Source organism: Etheostoma cragini, chromosome 9 (genome assembly GCF_013103735.1).
Source record: "Etheostoma cragini isolate CJK2018 chromosome 9, CSU_Ecrag_1.0, whole genome shotgun sequence".
Classification (NCBI taxonomy): Eukaryota; Metazoa; Chordata; class Actinopteri; order Perciformes; family Percidae; genus Etheostoma; species Etheostoma cragini.
The window spans coordinates 27,573,279-27,592,324 of NC_048415.1; the positions used below are offsets into that span (position 1 = coordinate 27,573,279).

The 19,046-nt window shown below is 40.6% G+C and overlaps 1 protein-coding gene and 2 long non-coding RNA genes across 3 annotated transcripts in view; 1 reads left to right on the forward strand and 2 right to left on the reverse strand.

The window, feature by feature from the left end:
- LOC117950577 overlaps positions 1 to 478 on the reverse strand; it is a 16,360-nt gene extending 15,882 nt beyond the window's left edge. Inside the window, exon 1 of the long non-coding RNA XR_004657946.1 lies at positions 468 to 478. This is a non-coding gene — a long non-coding RNA (uncharacterized LOC117950577). The remainder of the gene's footprint in view (positions 1 to 467) is intronic.
- arhgap39 (Rho GTPase activating protein 39) overlaps positions 1 to 16,132 on the reverse strand; it is an 85,865-nt gene extending 69,733 nt beyond the window's left edge. The window contains exon 1 of the mRNA XM_034881693.1: positions 15,992 to 16,132. Within this exon, the coding sequence (XP_034737584.1) occupies positions 15,992 to 16,002 (11 nt within the window). The 5' untranslated portion in view covers positions 16,003 to 16,132. The remainder of the gene's footprint in view (positions 1 to 15,991) is intronic.
- The window catches only part of LOC117950576, a 20,716-nt gene continuing 6,081 nt past the window's right edge, over positions 4,412 to 19,046 (forward strand). Inside the window, exon 1 of the long non-coding RNA XR_004657945.1 lies at positions 4,412 to 4,427. This is a non-coding gene — a long non-coding RNA (uncharacterized LOC117950576). The remainder of the gene's footprint in view (positions 4,428 to 19,046) is intronic.

Sequence of the window (19,046 nt, forward strand, 5' to 3'; positions counted from 1 at the left end):
TGAACTTTTTTGATTTTTGGAAAAAGGCTGCAATGAAACAAAGAGTGAAAAATTTAAAGGGGTCTGAATACTTTCCTTTACCCACTGTATTTCTACAGGGTTAGTCTGGTGAGTTTGTGCCATTCGCCCCCCTGATCTCATCAATGCTGGACCCTCGTCACAAGCACCTGGGCTTTCTTACACCAACACAGAGACAGGCTGCTAATGAGAAACTGGTTGAACTGGGAGAGGCAGTGGAGACCAGTAGGGCGGCTCACCCACAGGCTGGGGGGAGACAAGGCTGTGACCTCATATTGACCTCATAAGGGGCGAGATTCCAGATCAGCCCATCTGAGCTTTCATTTTCTCAAAGGCAGAGCAGGATACCCAGTGCTTGGTTTACACCTATCGGCATTTCTAGCCACTGGGGTGCCATAGGCAGTCTAACGTTAAAAACCTCATGAAGTGAAATTTTCCTGCCAAGTGACCTTTAACAAATTAGGCTACTTTATCTTGCCCGTTATGAGGTCTGATGCAATATTAGGGGACAACTAAGATCTACATTAAAGAGACTTCAGATATGGTATTAGGGGACCACTAAGGTATAAAGCCTCCAAAGAGCACCATGTCATAGGACCTTTAAGTAGCCTAATTAATTGTTAGAAAGGCTAATCTCTCTCACCCTTTTTCTTGAAAACGTGCCTTGGATAGTTTAGAGTCACATTTTGGCAAAACCTGTTTTTGGTTAAGTTATTGTTTAACATCAACTTTTTTTTTCCATTCTTTTTTTTTTATTTAATCTTTTGGAACAAACGAGGGTCTCAGAGCTGCAGGTTCCGCTGCTTTAGAGTACCGCTGCGCTTATATCTTCATGTTTAGCCTAACTGAACATCCAGTTAAACAACCACAAGTTCTTCTTCTTGTAATGAAGATCTCATCGAGGAAAAACATGCTGTATTTTTTGTATTTTCATTGCATTTTATCTTCATAAAAAGTTAAATAAATGAATTTTTATATAAATTATGAATGATCGACTAAGACAATCCCTATTATCCAGGTAAAATGTGCAATTAATGAGGATTTTGATTTTAGGTCATATCATGCAGCCCTAGGGTGTGTGTTGTTAATTGTGTACGAATCAAAGTGTCCCACTCCAGCTTCCTCTCTCACTGTGCTGCCTCCACCCCCACAACTCCCCCCAACACCCCCACAACAACAACAATGCCTGACAGGGTATGTTTCATTTCTCTAAGCTAACTAAGTGCATGTGTGTGTGTGTGTGTGCGTGTGTTTGTTTGTGTGTGTCCCGCATTAGGCTGATGAGTTCTTCAACAGCAGCATGGCTAATTAAAGTTGCCTCCTGCTTGTTAACAACCCCACCCTCCCCCATTGCACTCAAGCTCTTAGGCACCGGCTTCACCACAATTCCTGCCAGACCGCAGGCGTTGGTGATTCATGATTTATTCATCCGGCTTAAAACATAGGCACACACACACACAAATATTTGTTGTTGACTTTATTTGACTGGGACAGTGCATTTAATTGTTTATTTTGGGATTGAGCGTTTTGGATCAAAGGTTACATGGACAACTAGGGATGGGTATTGTTAGAATTTTATCGATACTAGACTCTTATTAAGGATACTCTTAATCGGATTTGAATTTATCAGTGGCATTTAAATAAATATTACTTTTTTAAGCAGTTTTGTTGATTGGGGTTTCATTAACTCAAGCTTATATACGGTTGTGCTCACACATTTGCATACCCTGGCAGAAATTAAAATGTTGGCATACAGTTTGAAAATATGACTCATCATGCAAAATAACCGTCTCTGATGTAAGCATAGGGATCATATGAAGACATATCTTTTTCCATAATAGTAATAATTTGGCTGCTTTTTAAACAATATTTATGTCAGAAACAAACCAAATGGCCTCATCAAAAGTTTGGCCTTGTTACAGTCACACAAAGTGACACACACAGGTGAAAAGGGCAATTAAAGGTTATTTCCTACACTTGTGGCTTTGTAAATTGCAATTAGTGTGTGTGTATATGTAGTCCATGAGTTTGTGAGCTCTCACGTAGATGCACTAAGCAGGCTGGATATTGAGCCATGGGCAGCAGAAAAGAACTGTCAAAAGTCCTTTGTAACAAGGTATTGGAACTTTATAAAGATGGAAAAAAGGATTTAAAAAGATATCCAAAGCCTTGCAAATGTCAGTCACTACTGTTCAATCACTTTATAAGAAATGGAAAATTCTTGGATCTCCGAATACCAAGCCAAGGTCAGGTAGACCAAGAAAGATATCAGCCCAAACTGCAAGAAGAATTGTTCGGGATGCAAAGAAGAACCCTCAGGTAACGTCAGGGGAAATACAGGCTGCTCTGGAAAAAGATGGTATGGTTGTTGCAAGGAGCACAACACAACGGTACTTGAACATAAGTGAGCTGCATGGTAAAGTTGCCAGAAAGAAGCCTTTACTGTGTCAATGCCACAAAAAAGCCCGGTTATAATATGCCTGAAAACTGTTTGACACGCCTCACAGCTTCTGGCACACTGTTATTTGGAGTGACAAGACCAAAATACAGCTTTATGGTCACAACCAAAAGCGATATGTTTGGAGAAGGGTCAACAAGGCCTATAGTGAACACAGTACCATCCCCACCTTAAAGCGTGGTGGTGGCTCACTGATGTTTTGGGGGGGGGGGGTTGTGAGCTCTAAAGGCATATGGAATCTTGTGAAGATTGATGGCAAGATGAACGCAGCATGTTATCAGAAACTATATAAGACAATTTGCATTCTATTGCAGGGAAACTGCGCATGGGACGCTCTTGGACTTTCCAGCACGACAATGAGCCCAAGCACAAGACCAAGTTGACCCCCCACTCTGGGGAGATCTCAAACGTGCGGTTCATGCAAGACGACCAAAGACTTTGCATGAACTGGAGGCATTTTGCCAAGATGAATGGGCAGCTTTACCACCTGAAAGAATTCAGGGTCTCTTAGACAACTATACTATACTAGAACAGACTGCACGCTGTCATTGATGCTAAAGGTGGCAATACACAGTATAAAGAACTAAGGGTATGTAGACTTTTAAACAGTGGTTGTTTCATTGTTTTCTTTGTTGCCATGTTTTGTTTTATGATTGTGCAATTCTGTTAGGACCTAAAGTTCATTGTGAATCCCATAACCAATAAAAGACTTGTGTTGTGCCTTCTCACTCATGTTTTCTTTGTTTTATTGTTTGTTTTATTTGTTTATCAAATTGTCAGAAATATTATAGATTTCTGTCAAATAAGGTAACACAAACTCATTGCCTTTTCTGTACACAGACAGAACATGGCTATTGTCATGTGTAGCCCCCCCCCCAAAAAAAGAAAATGTGCCTAGAGAAGCAACAGTGACTTTACTATATACAGACACTCCATGAAAACAAATCTGTGATGTCAATAAAACAAATAATAATCCTGACATCAAAATACTGGGTATAATAAGTAAAACTTGAATTTAAAGATGTAAGAGTGCCAAGATGCCAAGGTTATTATAGTTTTGCATTTTTCATTAGTTTTTCATTTAGTTTTTACTTTTTATTTTCAAATTCAGTTTAGTTTTTGTTAGTTTTACATTTTTAACACGCTTAGCTGTAGTTTAGTTTTAGTGTCAGTTTTAGTCTTTTTTTGTAATATGGGTTATTTGTCAGGGGAATGATCCAAAAAGAAAAAGTATTTAAATAGTATAATAATACAGAATAATAAAAACTCAACAAAAACATCATACAATTTTAGAACCATGTATTCATAACGTATTCAACAATTACACCAGTGCATTACATATGTGGATATGGGCATAAATATGTCAACATGTAACAGTCTACACGACGCGGAAGTTCAAAATGTGTAACTGACGCGTGCCAGGAAATCACCTGAATAGCCAACAGAATAAAGAAGAAAACAGGTGTTTTGATCTTTGGTTCGAGTAAAGTGGCAAAACTAACACAAAAACTTATCCAAATCCATCCAATAACCACACAAGACCTCTCATTAATACAAAATAGTGAGCCTGATCAACTCACACCTCTAAGCCGCCTACACATGATCACCGGAAACACCGCGAACCACGAACTTTCAGTTAGGGCTAAACGATTTGGGGGCGGACTCTAATTACAATTTTTCTGCCAGATATTCCGTTTACAATTTAATTTGCATTTAGCTACAGTTTAATTTTCACTATGTAACAAATAAAACATGTCATGCATTGTAACATGAGACCCCATCCAAACTGCTCTTTGTTCTTGTGCAAGGATCAAATATATATATATTATATATACATATAAATGAAAAATCCACTACGAATATGATGTTTCTGTGAACAATCTGTGTTATGTAAATGTTATTCCAGCATTTATCTTATGAAAAAAACAGGTCAATGTAAAAAAATGTTAAAGTGCCCATATTATGGACTTTTTTAGGTCCATAATGTACCTATAATAATAATAATAATTGTATTTTGAGGTTGTACCAGAATAGGTTTACATGGTTTTATTTTCAAAAAAACATGTTTTGTTGTACTGCACATTGCTGCAGATCCTGTTTTCACCCTGTGTGTTTGGGTCTCTGTTTTAGCTACAGAGTGAGACATCTTCCTTCTTTACTGTCTTTGTTGGGAGTTGGAGGCAGAAAACTCAGCAACTGTAATCGAAAGAAGGAGCAGCAGCTCGCCACCTCCACACTCCCAGAGCGACCTGCTAGCAACAGACGACCAGGCAGCTAATGTTGTTAGCCAGGCTAGCAGCACCTCTCCACCTCCACAGTCACAGAGCGACCTGCTGACAACAGACGACCAGAAAGCTAATGTTGTTAGCCTAGCTAGCAGCATCTCTCCACCTCCACACTCCCAGAGCGAACAGTTAACAACAGACAACCAGGCAGCTAATGTTGTTAGCCAAGCTAGCAGCACCTCTCCACCTCCATACACTCCCAGAGCGACCTGCTAGCAACAGACAACCAGACAGCTAATGTTGTTAGCCAAACTAGGAGCACCTCTCCACCTCCACACTCCCAGAGCGACCAGCTAGCAACAGACGACGAGGCAGTTCATGTTGTTAGCCAAGCTAGCAGCACCTCTCCACCTCCACACTCCCAGAGCGACCTGCTAGCAACAGACGACCCGGCAGCTTATGTTGTTAGCCAAGCTAGTAGAAGCAGGGCCTTAAATTTGCTATTGCTGTGCTACAAAAACTCAAGGCTGCATTTCTCAATTTCAATGTTTGTGTCAGGACTGACTGGCTTGCTTCACTTTCATTTGATTTAATATAATTCAGTGATGTGTTTATTCTGTGCCAATGTCACAGCCGTGTGCCTGTCCTTCGTTACCCGTGCCTAGTTGGTTCTGTCTTGTATTATATGGACTTTATTCTTGTTTTTATGCTTGTGGAGCGTGTAGCTTACACATGTTGGAGTTTTATTATCAAAGCCTTAGAACGTTTTTGACACCACTAAGTGCCTTTGTTTTAATAAAGAGTCTTTATCTCAACAGTAGGCCTATGGGTAAGAAAGAAATTTATATTTGGTTGAATAGCGGTAACGGTCTATTGTTTTCTGGTGTTTCCGGGTCAGTAGCCTGTGGCAGGCTAATTATTGTCTTGGATAAGCTATTTATAATGACTTTAATCTCTTAACAGTGAAATAAATTGTGATGGATGCGGTTCGGTGTGTGGTGGTTGACTATGGCTGAAAACCTCACTGGAAATTTGTCAGCACCCCCAGTTCAAAATATGTTCCCGCGGCTCTGCTAAACATTCAAATTCAACAAACGTGGGCTTTGCGATTGCCTTATTGCATTCTTTCAAATCTCAGTTTTGATTTGGAAACAATTCCTCGATCAGCCCTCCTTTGGGGGCAGCGGCAAATCCCGACCGCTGCGCTACGCCAAGGGTAGCGCTTACTCCGAGTCGTCTCCTCTGCTCTCCCCTTAGGGAAAAAAATGGCACAACCAGGGCACAGCGGTTTTTACTGCAGATGATTTGTAGGCGGCTTAAGTCCACTGCACCCCGTGTGCCTGCTTAATGTAAGGTCTTTACGCTGACAGACCAGAAAGACTTCATGGCAGCTCCATTATTCAGCAGTATTTTTACCCCGTAAACAAGCTCCAAAACATCTAGATTTAGGCTAAGACTGACTCTGGCATTCAGTATTCATTAGAAAGTCTTGTAATTGCATTTGGAACATGAGGGATGGCATATTTGCAGTGCTGTTGTTTTTTTCCATCTGTGTGAGTGGATTGTGGGGAATGGGAGCCGACAGGCTAACAGGCTTTGCTTACTGGGAGCAGCAGCACTAACTGACACGGGGCTTGAGCTGATAAAAGAGCATTAGGAAATGTACAAACATCCCGCTAGAACAACAGTTTACCACATTGTCAACCAAAGTGCGGATTTTACTGACTGAAAAAAATTGCCCACAAAAAAGAAACATCATCACTGTAACATGGCAACAGGGGGCTGCCTAACAACCGCTGTATATGCACTGTAACATAGCTCAAAATATATTAAACCTAACAAGGTGTCATGATGATTAGAGCGTTGCAAAATGTTGCAGGATGAAAAAAAAAAAAAAGGGGGACAGCCAGAAACTATTGGACAAGTCCCCCAAAAAAAATCTAAACAACAAAACAACGGTGCAAGATTTAGTAAAAGCGGTTGCATGCTTCTTGCGTTCAGCGCGGTCGGTGCGCTGCGGACGGCTGGTCTTTCGTACCGATTGCTTTCGGAGAGGCTCAAAGGACCGACTTCTTACCTCCTGGAGCCAATCGCGGCAACGCGGCCTATGCGAGAGCCTCCGCATCGTTACAAATCTTGCCGTTGCGCGGCGATCACACACACCGTCTCTCAGGCCGCGCTTGCGCCCTTTCGCCGTCCGCATCGCGTCAACCGCACTGAACGCAAGAAGCATGAAACAGCTTTTGTGGTTTTTTTTGGTTTCATTATTACTCTAATTTGGCCCCAAATATATTTGCTATATTTATTAAACAGCAGGCTGAAATCACAGTTTGTGTGTCATTTTTAGAGGCGACGGGCCATTTAGGGATAATGGGCCAAGGGCCCGCCTGTGATTTTAGTGGTACTAATTAGGGGTGTAACTATAGACAGAGCATCAGTGATGTCCCCCATTGAGTTCTAGACTGCTGTTTTGAATCTAAGACTGTGGAAACTGAATTGCCCTTCAGGGATTAATAAAAATCCCTGATTTTAAAGCTATGTATCTGTATGAGAGCCACCAGACGGTAGAAGGGTGCTTTACGACAACAGTTTGAGTTTCTCAAAATTAACCAATAGTTTAACGAGGTGAACATGAACGCACCATGAAGTCCCGTCAAAGCCCAAATGCTTAACCTTTGTTGTATGTTTTGTAAACAAAAGTCACTCATGGGGAAGGCAGAATGTTGCCATTTGGTGACTTCAGGGAAGCAGGAGGATTTTCCAGTGTGGTTGTTTCTCTGTCTTCGCAGACTCCGTTTTTTCTTCAGTCATGCGCAAGTAGGTGGGGGTGGTGAGAGAAAAATAAATATACCGGGGGAATGGCAGATCCTGCTATTATATTATTATCAAAATCAAAAGCTCATTTTGATCAAAATCGTGAGACACCCCTACCTAATACTGCTTGTTTTCCTTTATTCTCTACCACTGGGCCCACACAGACATACACACACAGATTTGCGAGTCTGTAGGGGCAGCCCTTCAGACAAACACATTTACACAATAATCCTATTAGAGAGAGAGAAAGTGCTCTTGCTCTTTTTATCTGTCAATACTCCCACTATCTAGCCCTGCCTCTCACTCTCCCCCTACATCCACTGTCAATGCCGGTCAATATGCTGCTATCTCTGCTCACTTTCGTATTCTAATTCAAACAGGCTTTGCTGCAGCCATGAGCAATCAGTGTCCAACAACAGCAGCGGAGAGCTCGATAGCGTGACACTGTGGCACATTCGTTTTTTCGGGCACAGAGTGATGGAGACGACGTGGTGCTCTCACAGTACTGCTGCTACTTCACTCTACCGCCTGTCAATATTATCTCATAACTCTGTCTCTATTTTCCCCGCTCTAACGTCCTTTCCGTCCTCTGTCCACCCCATCCCCTCCTCTCGGCTTTTTGCCCACCCACAGGCAAGCCAACTGCTAAAGATTAGGGCTGCACCACAATTAATCATTCTACGCTATGGCAGAGGAAATATGACATGTGACGGACATGTTTGAAGTATCCGCAAATGCATACTGCAAGTGCATGGGGGTTACTGAGCAGAAGAAATCGAGAAAGAAATCTTAGAAACAGACTTTTTTAATGGAAAAACAGGTATTGGACAGTAAAGGACATCAATCTCACATGATGAAAATGAGACAATCCGACTTTCAAAGTGCATAGAGCCGCGCAAACGTCTGAAGAGGTCAAAACCCTATTAACATTTTTAAATGTTGTCTTTAATGTGTTTTATGATGACCGTGACGAAGGCCACATGCAGAAACACATAAGTAAAGTGTGGCCGGGTTGGCGCCCACTTTACTTCGACTCGACGGCCCCGGGTTCGGCACCGACGTGCGGCCCTTTGCTTTATGTCATTCCCCCTCTCTCTCCCCTTTCATGTCGTCATCTATCCTATGGAAAATAGAGGCCTAAAATGCGGGGAAAATAATCTTTAAAAAAAAGAAACACGTAAGTAAGTAAGTAAGTAAGTCAAATGTATTTATAGTGGGCAATTCAAATCACAAAGTGTTTGACATAAAACGTAAAAGATGACACACATTTAAACACAGTACGCAATTTGTGCACAACACGACATTAAAGTTGTTCTTTATACAACTGTTGCTTGAGTTCAGAGCTGTTTGGTGGGAGTTACGATTTCCCTTTTGTCCCTAACCCTAATTACAGGCGTTGCTACTGGATCCCCACCCATACGTTGTGTCAGGCAGTAAAGGTTATTTAAAGGAGTACTCCGGCAATTTGGTATAGCACTTGCATGATGCTGGGAGGCTATACAAGACACCGTTGTAAAAAAGAAATTGGAGCAGCAGACGCTGAGATATCCTGACTTTTAACCCCTAGTATGGGTCAAGCTTATTTGCTGTTTATTAAGCCAAACTAAGAATTAGAGGCTGCCACCAGTTTGTTAATGCATTAATCTTTGCTTATCAGAAAGTGGATAAGGTAGTAAAACGGTTTGAAAAGGGATTTGCTAGTGCTGTAATTTGGCTATTTAGCCAGCCAGCAAACAGATGCAAAATGGAATCAGCTATGGGAACCAAACTAGGGCTGCACAATTAATTGCAATTTTGTTGAAGTCGCAATATGACCTAGTACAATATCCAAATCGCTGGTGGGGAGCGCAATATTTAAAGGCAAAATATGTTTCAAACCGTTTTAATATGAAGTATTGTCGTGCTGCAGATTAGTCCCGGCCTACAAATCCTATCCTACAGACTGAAGGAAAAAAAAAACTTTGTTCGGGATAGATCCATGCAAAAAAAATTTAAATCAATCAATCCTATTTTTTTTTTTCAATGAAAATGAAAATAATTACACAAAAATGATCATTGCCTCCAATATCGTGAATCACATCGCAATCACAATATCAGTCAAAATAATAGCAATTAGGTTTTTTTCCTAATATTGGGATGCCCTAAACCCAGCCCTCCCTGTTGGGGAAACATCAGTGGGTACCGTTGGGTACCAAAACAAGTTTTTGTTACAAGTCATTTTTATTACATCATTTGAATTTGTGTGGTCTTCTTTATCGATTCAGGCACCGGCACCGTTTTAAAAGTATCGTTTAGGGAACAGTGTTGGAGAAGGAAAGCTCAACCCAGCCCCAGCAGTGGGATGCAGTCAGGTCTAGGCTATAATGTCCTGCTAATTCACTTCAATTCCACACCACATTTGAGAAATAAACGTTAAACTAACAAACTGATGGCTGGTGAAAGGGAGGGAAGCTGGTTATCTGCACACACACACACTACCATTACACAGAACTAGTCTAAATTCAGCAAAGTATCCCTTTGTCCAACTCACTTTCATTAAGGGCCACACTGGAAAAAGAATCACAACAAGGGCCAGACATGTAGACTATAGTTTTTTGAGATGCTTTTGTTTAATCAAAAGTCAAATATTTCTCATTTAGCCTTCTCACATGCAATTTGGTCCACTTTAAAAGCCCAAAACGTTAGCAAGTAAGGTCCTTAGCCATTACAGAGAATAACAAATCAAGCGAAACAAGGCATTTCACAGCCTGAATATGCAAACTCACTGGTTCTGTGGGAACTTCTGTAGTCGCAGTTTGAAAACATTTGTTTTGAACCTAAATTGATTTGCATGCCGGATCCAGATTGACACGTGTACTTTAAGTAGGGCTGCCTGATTGATTAAAGTTGATTGAAAGTTGATTAAAAGCCGGGCCTCTGATAGTGGCCGGGGGCGTGGTCAAAACGGACAAATAAAGGCCGGCCTCATATTAAGGCCGGGGAAAAATGAATGTGGATAACCTCCTATGTGCATTCAAGTTTGCCGTAATGTACATTTCTACCAATTTAATTTAGCAGATTCAACAATATGTCCATGCTTTGGTTTTCTGGGTTACGGTAAAGTAAAGTTAAGTATTCTGTATGTGTTACTCAGCCAAGTGTAGCGATTTGGATATCGCACTAGTCCATCTAGCAATTTCAATCAAATTTAGATTAATTGTGCAGTATTTCAAATATTATTTTTTTTACCTTGCAGTCAGAACGCCCTTTCCAATGAGAAACTGTTATCTGGGCTCTCTTCCAAAGCCAGACTCCATAGACAAAAACAGTCATTTTAACTCAACGTGATTGAACATTAATAATAATAATAATCTATTTAAATTGGAAATGCGACTCCCATTTTAGATTGCCATACTTGACACTTTATGATGCCTCGCGTCTGGCTGAACGACGCCCCTTAGCTGTGATATAATCACAACTCACAACGGCCTGTCGTGAGCTATTGGTTAAACATATGTCTGGGGCACAATGACATGTGTCTGCCTGACGCTTCTTCATCAACTGATTACACGGATGAACAATGAACAGCTCAGACTACAGCCTGGTACAAACTTCCGTCCTTTCATGTCCCAACATCAATGGGAAGTGAACAGTTTGTGAACGCTTTCATGTGGGTGAAAAAGACGGAGCCCATGAGAACAAACACAACAACCCTGAGATACATATCAACATTTTATTAACCCAACAGCCGGGTGTGCTACTGTTCGCTAAATGCGCACACACACATATGGAGGGTCGTTCACTGCCTCCATACACATGCACGTTCAAACAGATGTGCAGGAAATAAACTGGAGATATGTTACTGAGGCATTCCAAATGATACTATTGTCATTTTTTTTTATTATAAAAAAGTAACAGTGCTGCGATGGGATTTCACACCTGTGTTTTGTGCCTGTGGGGGGTGGGGGGGACAGGTAAAACTGGGCGTCTGTGTTTGGGACCCATGAAACACTACAATCAACCCATCTTAACCCTCGTGTTGTCTTCCCGTCACAATTGAAAATCAACAATTCTGTTGACCGCTTTATCAATGTTTTTACCTTTCCTTCCGTTTTTGTTTCTTTTTGCAACACTTTTGATGCTTTTTTCAATGTTTGTCACATTTTTTGACGTTTTCAACACTACATAAAACTAACTCATAACTTTAGTTTCACATTTATTTTTGGAATTTATGGTCAAACCTTAATTATAGGAAATGATATCTAAAGTTTGAGTTAGAAAAGCAGAAATTAGGAATTATTTTGACTAAAATTAAAGTTGATGGATAATCACAGACTGGAATATGTCAACTTTTACTCAATGCTATTTCAAACCCACTTCAATTTGTTTTTAAAATGCTATAAAATTGAATAAGACACCCCAAAATCAATGAAAGTAGAGATTTAACTCTGTATGCAATACAGTCTGAATAAAGGAGTCAGCAAGACGTTTATGTCCACCCACTTTCTATGTGCTGTTAATACTGCTGGTAACAAAGTGGTAATGTCTAAGTAGGGACAGAGCGTTTCTTTTGATCTCTTTGACGTTCACATTTTAGATAGTTTGGAGGCCCCCACTGCATCGACTCGGAGGACTGCTGAAGATCCCTGCTCTAGATTATCCAGATCAGAGCGTGTGAGCGGAGCGGAACGCAGGCGTGTGGTGGGAGCCAGCGGGAGGATTTCAGAAGGAGCGCGGAGCAGAATATTTAAATGTTGGAGCGTCAGCAGGGCATCATTCAAAACAATACTTTTCTGATACCACTTTTATAATTTCGCTATTGTCCCCTTTCTATCTGCCTCCTTCCCTGTCTACAACTGTCCTATCAATAAAAGCCCCCGCAAAAGAAACAAAATAGATACAAAAAGTGATGGTCAAAGTCAATTGATTTCCTGTGTCTTAAAATAAAGGCTTGGAATTAAATAAAACATCTGGCCTCTTTATGTCCCAGATGAAGAGACGCTAGGGACAACATGAGTGTACGTATGTGACAGATATGGCAGAAGCTAAGTGGCCCGAGCACGGCGATATGAATATTTCAACCACAGGCTGATGCAGCCAAACGCGCGCTCAGTGCCCCACCCTGCTGCTGGGATCATATGTCAAGCTGGCTGCCAGACGTGAAGACACGTGCGGCGTGGAGCCGTCATGTGTGGGTTGATAGATGTTGCTGATGTGTGTCAACAACATCTTTCTGGATGGTCTCAAGTTCAGCTCTGGGACCAGGAACAGTACGACTGTAGGATTGTTACCTTGCATTTTGCCCTTTAGTTCTTCACTGACTTCCGTGTTTGGGTTATTCTCGTGAATGGACTGGCCAAGATATGTCAAGAGTTCAAGGAGAATTCATGTTGACAGATTGTTATTTTTCAAGAGCTATTAAAATCAATTAATTAATTAATTAATCGTGCCGAGAGAAAAATCACAGAAGAAGTGCACATCATTTCTCTTTGCAGAGCAGTTCAACCGACTGGAATGCCATGCAACCACAACACATGGTGAGATCGGAGTTTGGACAGCAGCTGCCTCAGAATCTACACAATCTATTTATATGCATAGATTTCAAACTTGAGTGCAAACAAAAAAATTCACTCAAGGTTGTTGAAAGGCAATCGGGAAAAGGAAATCAGTAACCGAGGAGCGGGAAAAAAAGTCAAAGTGGAGTCACCGAGAGTTATGAAACTTGAAAGGGTGTTTTCACACCAAGTTTACACGTACGTGTGAGAAGTCCGCACAAAACCAAGCAGCGTTTCTGATGCTTCGGGCAAACCAAAGATGCAAATAGTAATCGCAATTACCCAAAATAACCTGATTGATTCTACAAAACGCTCTCTGGCAGGTACAAATCTCTATAATATTGGGGTGTCTTATGCAATTTCATAGCATTTGATAAAACACTGAAGTGGTTTTGAAATAGTATTGAGTGAAAGTTGACATATTCCAGTCTGTGACTATCCATCAACATCCATTTCATTTTGGTTTAAATAATTTCTAATATTGGCTTTTTTAACTCAAACATTAGATATAATGTCCGATAAATGAGGTTTATTGATCATAAATCTCTAAAATAACGATAAAACTTAAGTTAATGTGTTGAAAACGTCAAACAATGTGGCAAACGTTGAAAAAAAAAAATGATGCAAAAATGGACAAAAACTTAAGAATTTTGATGAAAAGCCTCAACAAAAGGGTTGATTTTCAATTTGGACAGGAAGACAAAACGAGGGTTAAGAAAAAAATGTAAGAAAAAACTTTTTTTTCACTGATATAAAACAAATAAAACAATACGGTTGAGGCTCAAACACACTGCCGGGGTCGGTGAAACATTCCTTTGGCTGAAGCCGTCGTATCTTTCTGGGAGGCCCTATAAACCCATCCTTGCTGCCAGAGTTTGACCACTCCATTGTGGATAATTTCCACAAATTTCCACTTTTCTCTTAAGTCTGAGTGTGCAACCACTATGTAACCTCGCGGCAAGAAGCAGGTGGTCTTGTGTGTGGCGTCTGGTGAGATGCTTTTCTTATTGTTTGTGCAAAACAAGGAAATAGTTCCGTTTTTTTCATCAAAACCACAAAGTCCAAGTAGGGCTGGGGGATAGGAAATAAAAATAAATCAAATGTCACATTATTTTTGACCAATACATCCATGTCGATGTTGTACCGATGTTGCAGGGTTGACTGCTGATAAATTATTGATAAATAATCATCAATAATGTGGATACAATAAAAGGCAAATCCAAAAACTGCTGTTACGTTAAGTCTGGTGAGATCAGTGACATCAATTTACTGCAACGCAGACGTTAAAGCCAGAAAAAGACAACACTTGTGTCATATCACAATACTACGATATCCAAAAATTGAAAACAATACCTGGCCTCATGTATCGATGTCCAAGTCCAAGTCCTGAGATGCATTCAGGAGCCATCATCTCCACATTGGACTCTCCAGGCTGATAATACCTTGACCCACATCAACAACACCTGATCACAAGGCCAAATGCTATCTGATCATTCATCAATTACTACTGCACTTGTGAATGATGATGGTGCATTTTGACCAGATCAATGGCTTGAGTGAAGTAAGCCAATGTGAGTGACTCTGGCAAACACGCCTGGATTTGTATAATGCTCCAAAGCCCACAGGGCAGACCTACAGGAGTGATTTACATGAGGCTGAATGACCCCTGCAACACAAATTTAACAGCCATCAATTATTAACTCGGGCTCATGAGATTGCTTGCTGCTAGGAAAGATGGGGGGGGTGCAAATGTCTATATTCAAGATTCGGCCCACACCCTCACTTTTAAAAGCCAATAAACGTGATAAAAATGCGATATTTTTTCTCCATCTCAAGCTTTGTGCGGCAGAACGCTTTGATGTTGATGCTAAGTTTCGTGACTGACATTCCCTCTTCTGTCACGCCAAACCCAATTCAAATTTCGGATGTTTTAGTTGTTTCCTTGAGCCGCGGCGACTTTACATGCCAGGTATAACTTGGATTTGGATAACTTGCACCATTAACAAATGCCCTCTAATACGTAGATGATTAATTAAACCATGCAACTCTTAATTCAGTACAAATTGGACTTTTGTCGTTGAGTTGGTACACCACCTCCCGCCGTCAGTGGGAGAGTGTGGCAAACAGCAGTTCTGAAAATGGTTATCATAGACTTCAAATAATGACTCATTTCCTAAATTGCTAGATCACATGCTATAGAATTCCCCACAAGGACAATTCATTAAAAAAAATGGCTGTTTAGCTGTTTTAATGAAAGGCGTGAATTTACGCAAATTAATGTGGAAATGCCACTCATTAGGGCGCAGACTGGGAACCAAGGGTATTTCTGCCTCCTGACAACTAGCTAACGTTACAGGGTTAAAAACGACGGTGTTAGAGAGGTAACCGGAGGGTGCCACACTTCTCCATGCTCAGTGCCTCCTCTCATGGGAAGCGCCTCCATCTATCATGAAGATGAGGGATGCTGCGAGGGAGGCTTGGGGTAACCTGGCTAGCCAAGCCTCAGCCCACACTGATAACGGGCGCATAGGTGGGTGTGCTGCTAGCATCCAGCTAGATGAGCAGGTTAGCTGCATTCCAGCAAAGCGACGGCAATTTAGACCGACAGGTGCAACAGCATCATCATGCAGCCCTACAGCCTCCCTGTCGGCTCCTTCCACCTTGTCATATCCAAAGAAACAAGCCCGAGCCAACAACCAACAGTGAGTGGGACGAGCACACGCCTGAATTCATAGATATGTTTTTCAATATTTCAAAAAAAATAATGTTCGTGAGCGAATAAGTGGCGAGCTAAGCTAGCTAAAATCCGCCTCAGCAAAGCGACCAAACGAACCACTGTTAGCCTCGTCGCTGGGTTGGATGCCTCCCTCTGCTCTGAGATAAAGGCATCGGATAAAAAGGCAAGCGGGAGAAAAACAAAGCACGTATGTTGTTTGACTCACCTCTCTGCCATTTTCCCGACGGTTCTTAAAATCCGTTCAGAATAAATCCCACAACGGCTCCCATGTTGCCGAAATTGCGGTCTCCGCAGTCAACGAGTCACTCCTTCCAGACCAGTGTCAAGTTATCAACAATGGCAAACACCACATCCGATCATTACCTTCACAATAAGAGCTTCTTACCAATTGTGTCAAAGTGGCACCTGTTACATAGAAACAAATGGAGATACGGTACTTAGACATAAAAATATACTGTTTTAATGTCAAGCACTCATACCGTATCGTTTACTTTTAAAACCTTGATTTACTATTTTATGCAATGGGAAAATACAACCAGTCATTAATTACCTTGCAGCACACAGCTATACAAAAATATACTTTAACATTTAATGGAGAGTACTTTATCCTTAAAAGTGTGTCTATTTCTAAACAAAAATCTAATAAACAATGTATTGATGCAAGCCATCTTACTTTGATGTCATCATTATTACAAATAATTTCTAAAACAAGCATGTAAGTCTTGAAAGCTGTTATAACAAGATGGCCATATTGATTGTGTTTTATTAAAACAACGCTACACACCCGTATAACCTACCTGAGGGCTTTCTAGATGGTTTTGTTTTAATTTTCTATCTCAACCTTTTAAATGTGTTTGTTTAAATGTAATTATATTTGCCTTTTAAATTGTAAATTTTCTTGTTTTAACTGTAAGGTTTCTATGAGTGATATGAAAGGCACCCATACATTTTTTATTATTGTTATTATTATTATTACATTACATAATCCCAACATAAACATGGATGCATTTGTGCTGCCATATATTTTTTTCTTGATACTTTTTCTTATAACAGCACCATGGATGTTAAGCTTACACTGTCACATCAGAAGGTAAAGGGTAATTCTGCACTACTGAAATGTTCTGCACCTTCATCATAGAGTCTGAGTCGCCAAAGTTAAGACAAAAATGCAATTAACGACTGTTCACAGCAATTATTTTATTCTGAAAGTAATATTCACCAACGTCCGGTTATCGTTAAGCTAACTTCAGCTAACTTGAGAAAAAGGGACCGCGCACCGCTCGTTTAAAGAGCTGATGCATTCATGTTAAATGTAAAGGACTGTAAATGAGATTCTTGTTAGTAATATAGCCTAATGCTCACCAGAGATTTCAGGCGGTACATTTTTGTTACTTTGTCAGGATTTAGGGGATGGCAGTCTGTCCCAGCATGCTCTGGGGCACCATGGACATGTCTTCAATGCATCACAGGGCTACCACAGAAACATAGACACTCCCATTTATACCCTAGTTGAGAACTAGTTGGAGACATCCACCCATGTGACTGATGAAACTCATTAGAAAACAGGTAAAGTATGTAACTCATTATGAACAAGGAATTAAACAAAGTCATCGATAAACTCCTTTTTTTATCAAAACACAGCATAGAAAATCTTATCTTAGAAATATAGGAAATACTGAATAGGATGAAACAACACAATGTAATTCTGCTAACTAAAACATTACATTTACAATTAGTTTAACTTTTTTTCATTTTAATCAAATTGTAAATTTGAATTCAATACACATTTCCTATAGGCTCAGTCTAACACTTAAAAAAACTAAAAAGAATTCCAGTGCTGGTTGGCATTAGAATTTTGGATAGTTGTCACAAACATTAATTGATCATGTGACAATGGCTTTGAAAGACTGACAGAAGTCTGATCCAATCGAGCTCAACAGTCCCGCCCACAGCGGGTGTCACGGCCTGATGTGAGTCGAGTGCAGATTTGAGTCGCGCACTCGTCACTTTGCTACAAGTAGCCTAGAAGACGCTAACGAGAGGCTTCTGTAACGTCAATACAGTAAAAAATGGACTTACTTAACAAAGTTGGTTCACTGCTGGCTACAAGTTAGCATCAAACACAACAAAGGATGGCAGTTGAATGGAGTTTTGAGCTAACGTTAGCAATCAAACACCATACAACGTTTTTGAAATGATTCCCATCTTCTGGTATTGTTTGTAATGAGAAAAGTTTATTATTTCATGGATTTCACAAATTTCAGTATGACGGGGTGCCCCATGTAGGATGAGGCCTTTGCAGCGGCCCGGGTTCAAATCCGACCTGGGGCACTTTGCTGCGTGTCATCCCCCATCTCTCTCCCACCTTTCCTGTCTATCCACTGTTACTCTGAAATAAAGGAAAAAAGCCCCCCAAAAAATACTCTTAAAATTTCAGTATGACACGTTATGCTGTAAACCGTTTACATTTGAGCATGCGCGACTCAAATCTGCACTTGACTCACATCGGGGAGTGACAGTGGGTTCTGGAAAGAAAAACACTCTCTCCATTGACAATTGGGCCATAGACCCTTTGCAAACAAATTCTGTAGTGTGGTCTAGACCTGCTCTATCGGTAAAGTGTCTCGAGATAACTCTTGTTATGAATTGATTCTATAAATAAAATTGAATTGAAATAGAATTGAATGGTAGACGAGCGGAAAGTTTCATTAGTTTCAATCAGTTTAAAATAAATAACAGTTAATAAACTGCCTTGATAATACCATCTTCTTCTTTATGGCTTTATTTTTTTTTTGTATTAACATCTGTTCTTCAATTAAGTAAAGATTGATATAACACGTAGCCTATGGTTTTAGAGGACATGGTCCATCGGGGCTACCCACATACCTTTGTTCACTGGGGGGGCCAATGCAACTTTCTAATGGAGCCTGGACACATCCCAGCTCTGGGAAGTGCAGTCGTTAATTATCAATCATACGTAAATCATGGAGTGAATATGATCAGTAGGCCCAGTAAGTAACCACACATAATTGTAACATATAGCTTCTTCTATCTGTGATTATATTTGTTGTAGCCAGTTCTTTTGCTCGGAAACTGGTTAGCCCCAAGCATGGTCTAAAACTCTTTTTAGACTGATTTTTCCAGACGTCAATGGGAGAAATGAATGGGAAATGCTCTATGTAGATCAACTCAAATTGTCAGATTGACAGCACGCAAGCCCAATGGATTTTGGGCGGGGGGGGAGGGGGGGGGGGGGGGGG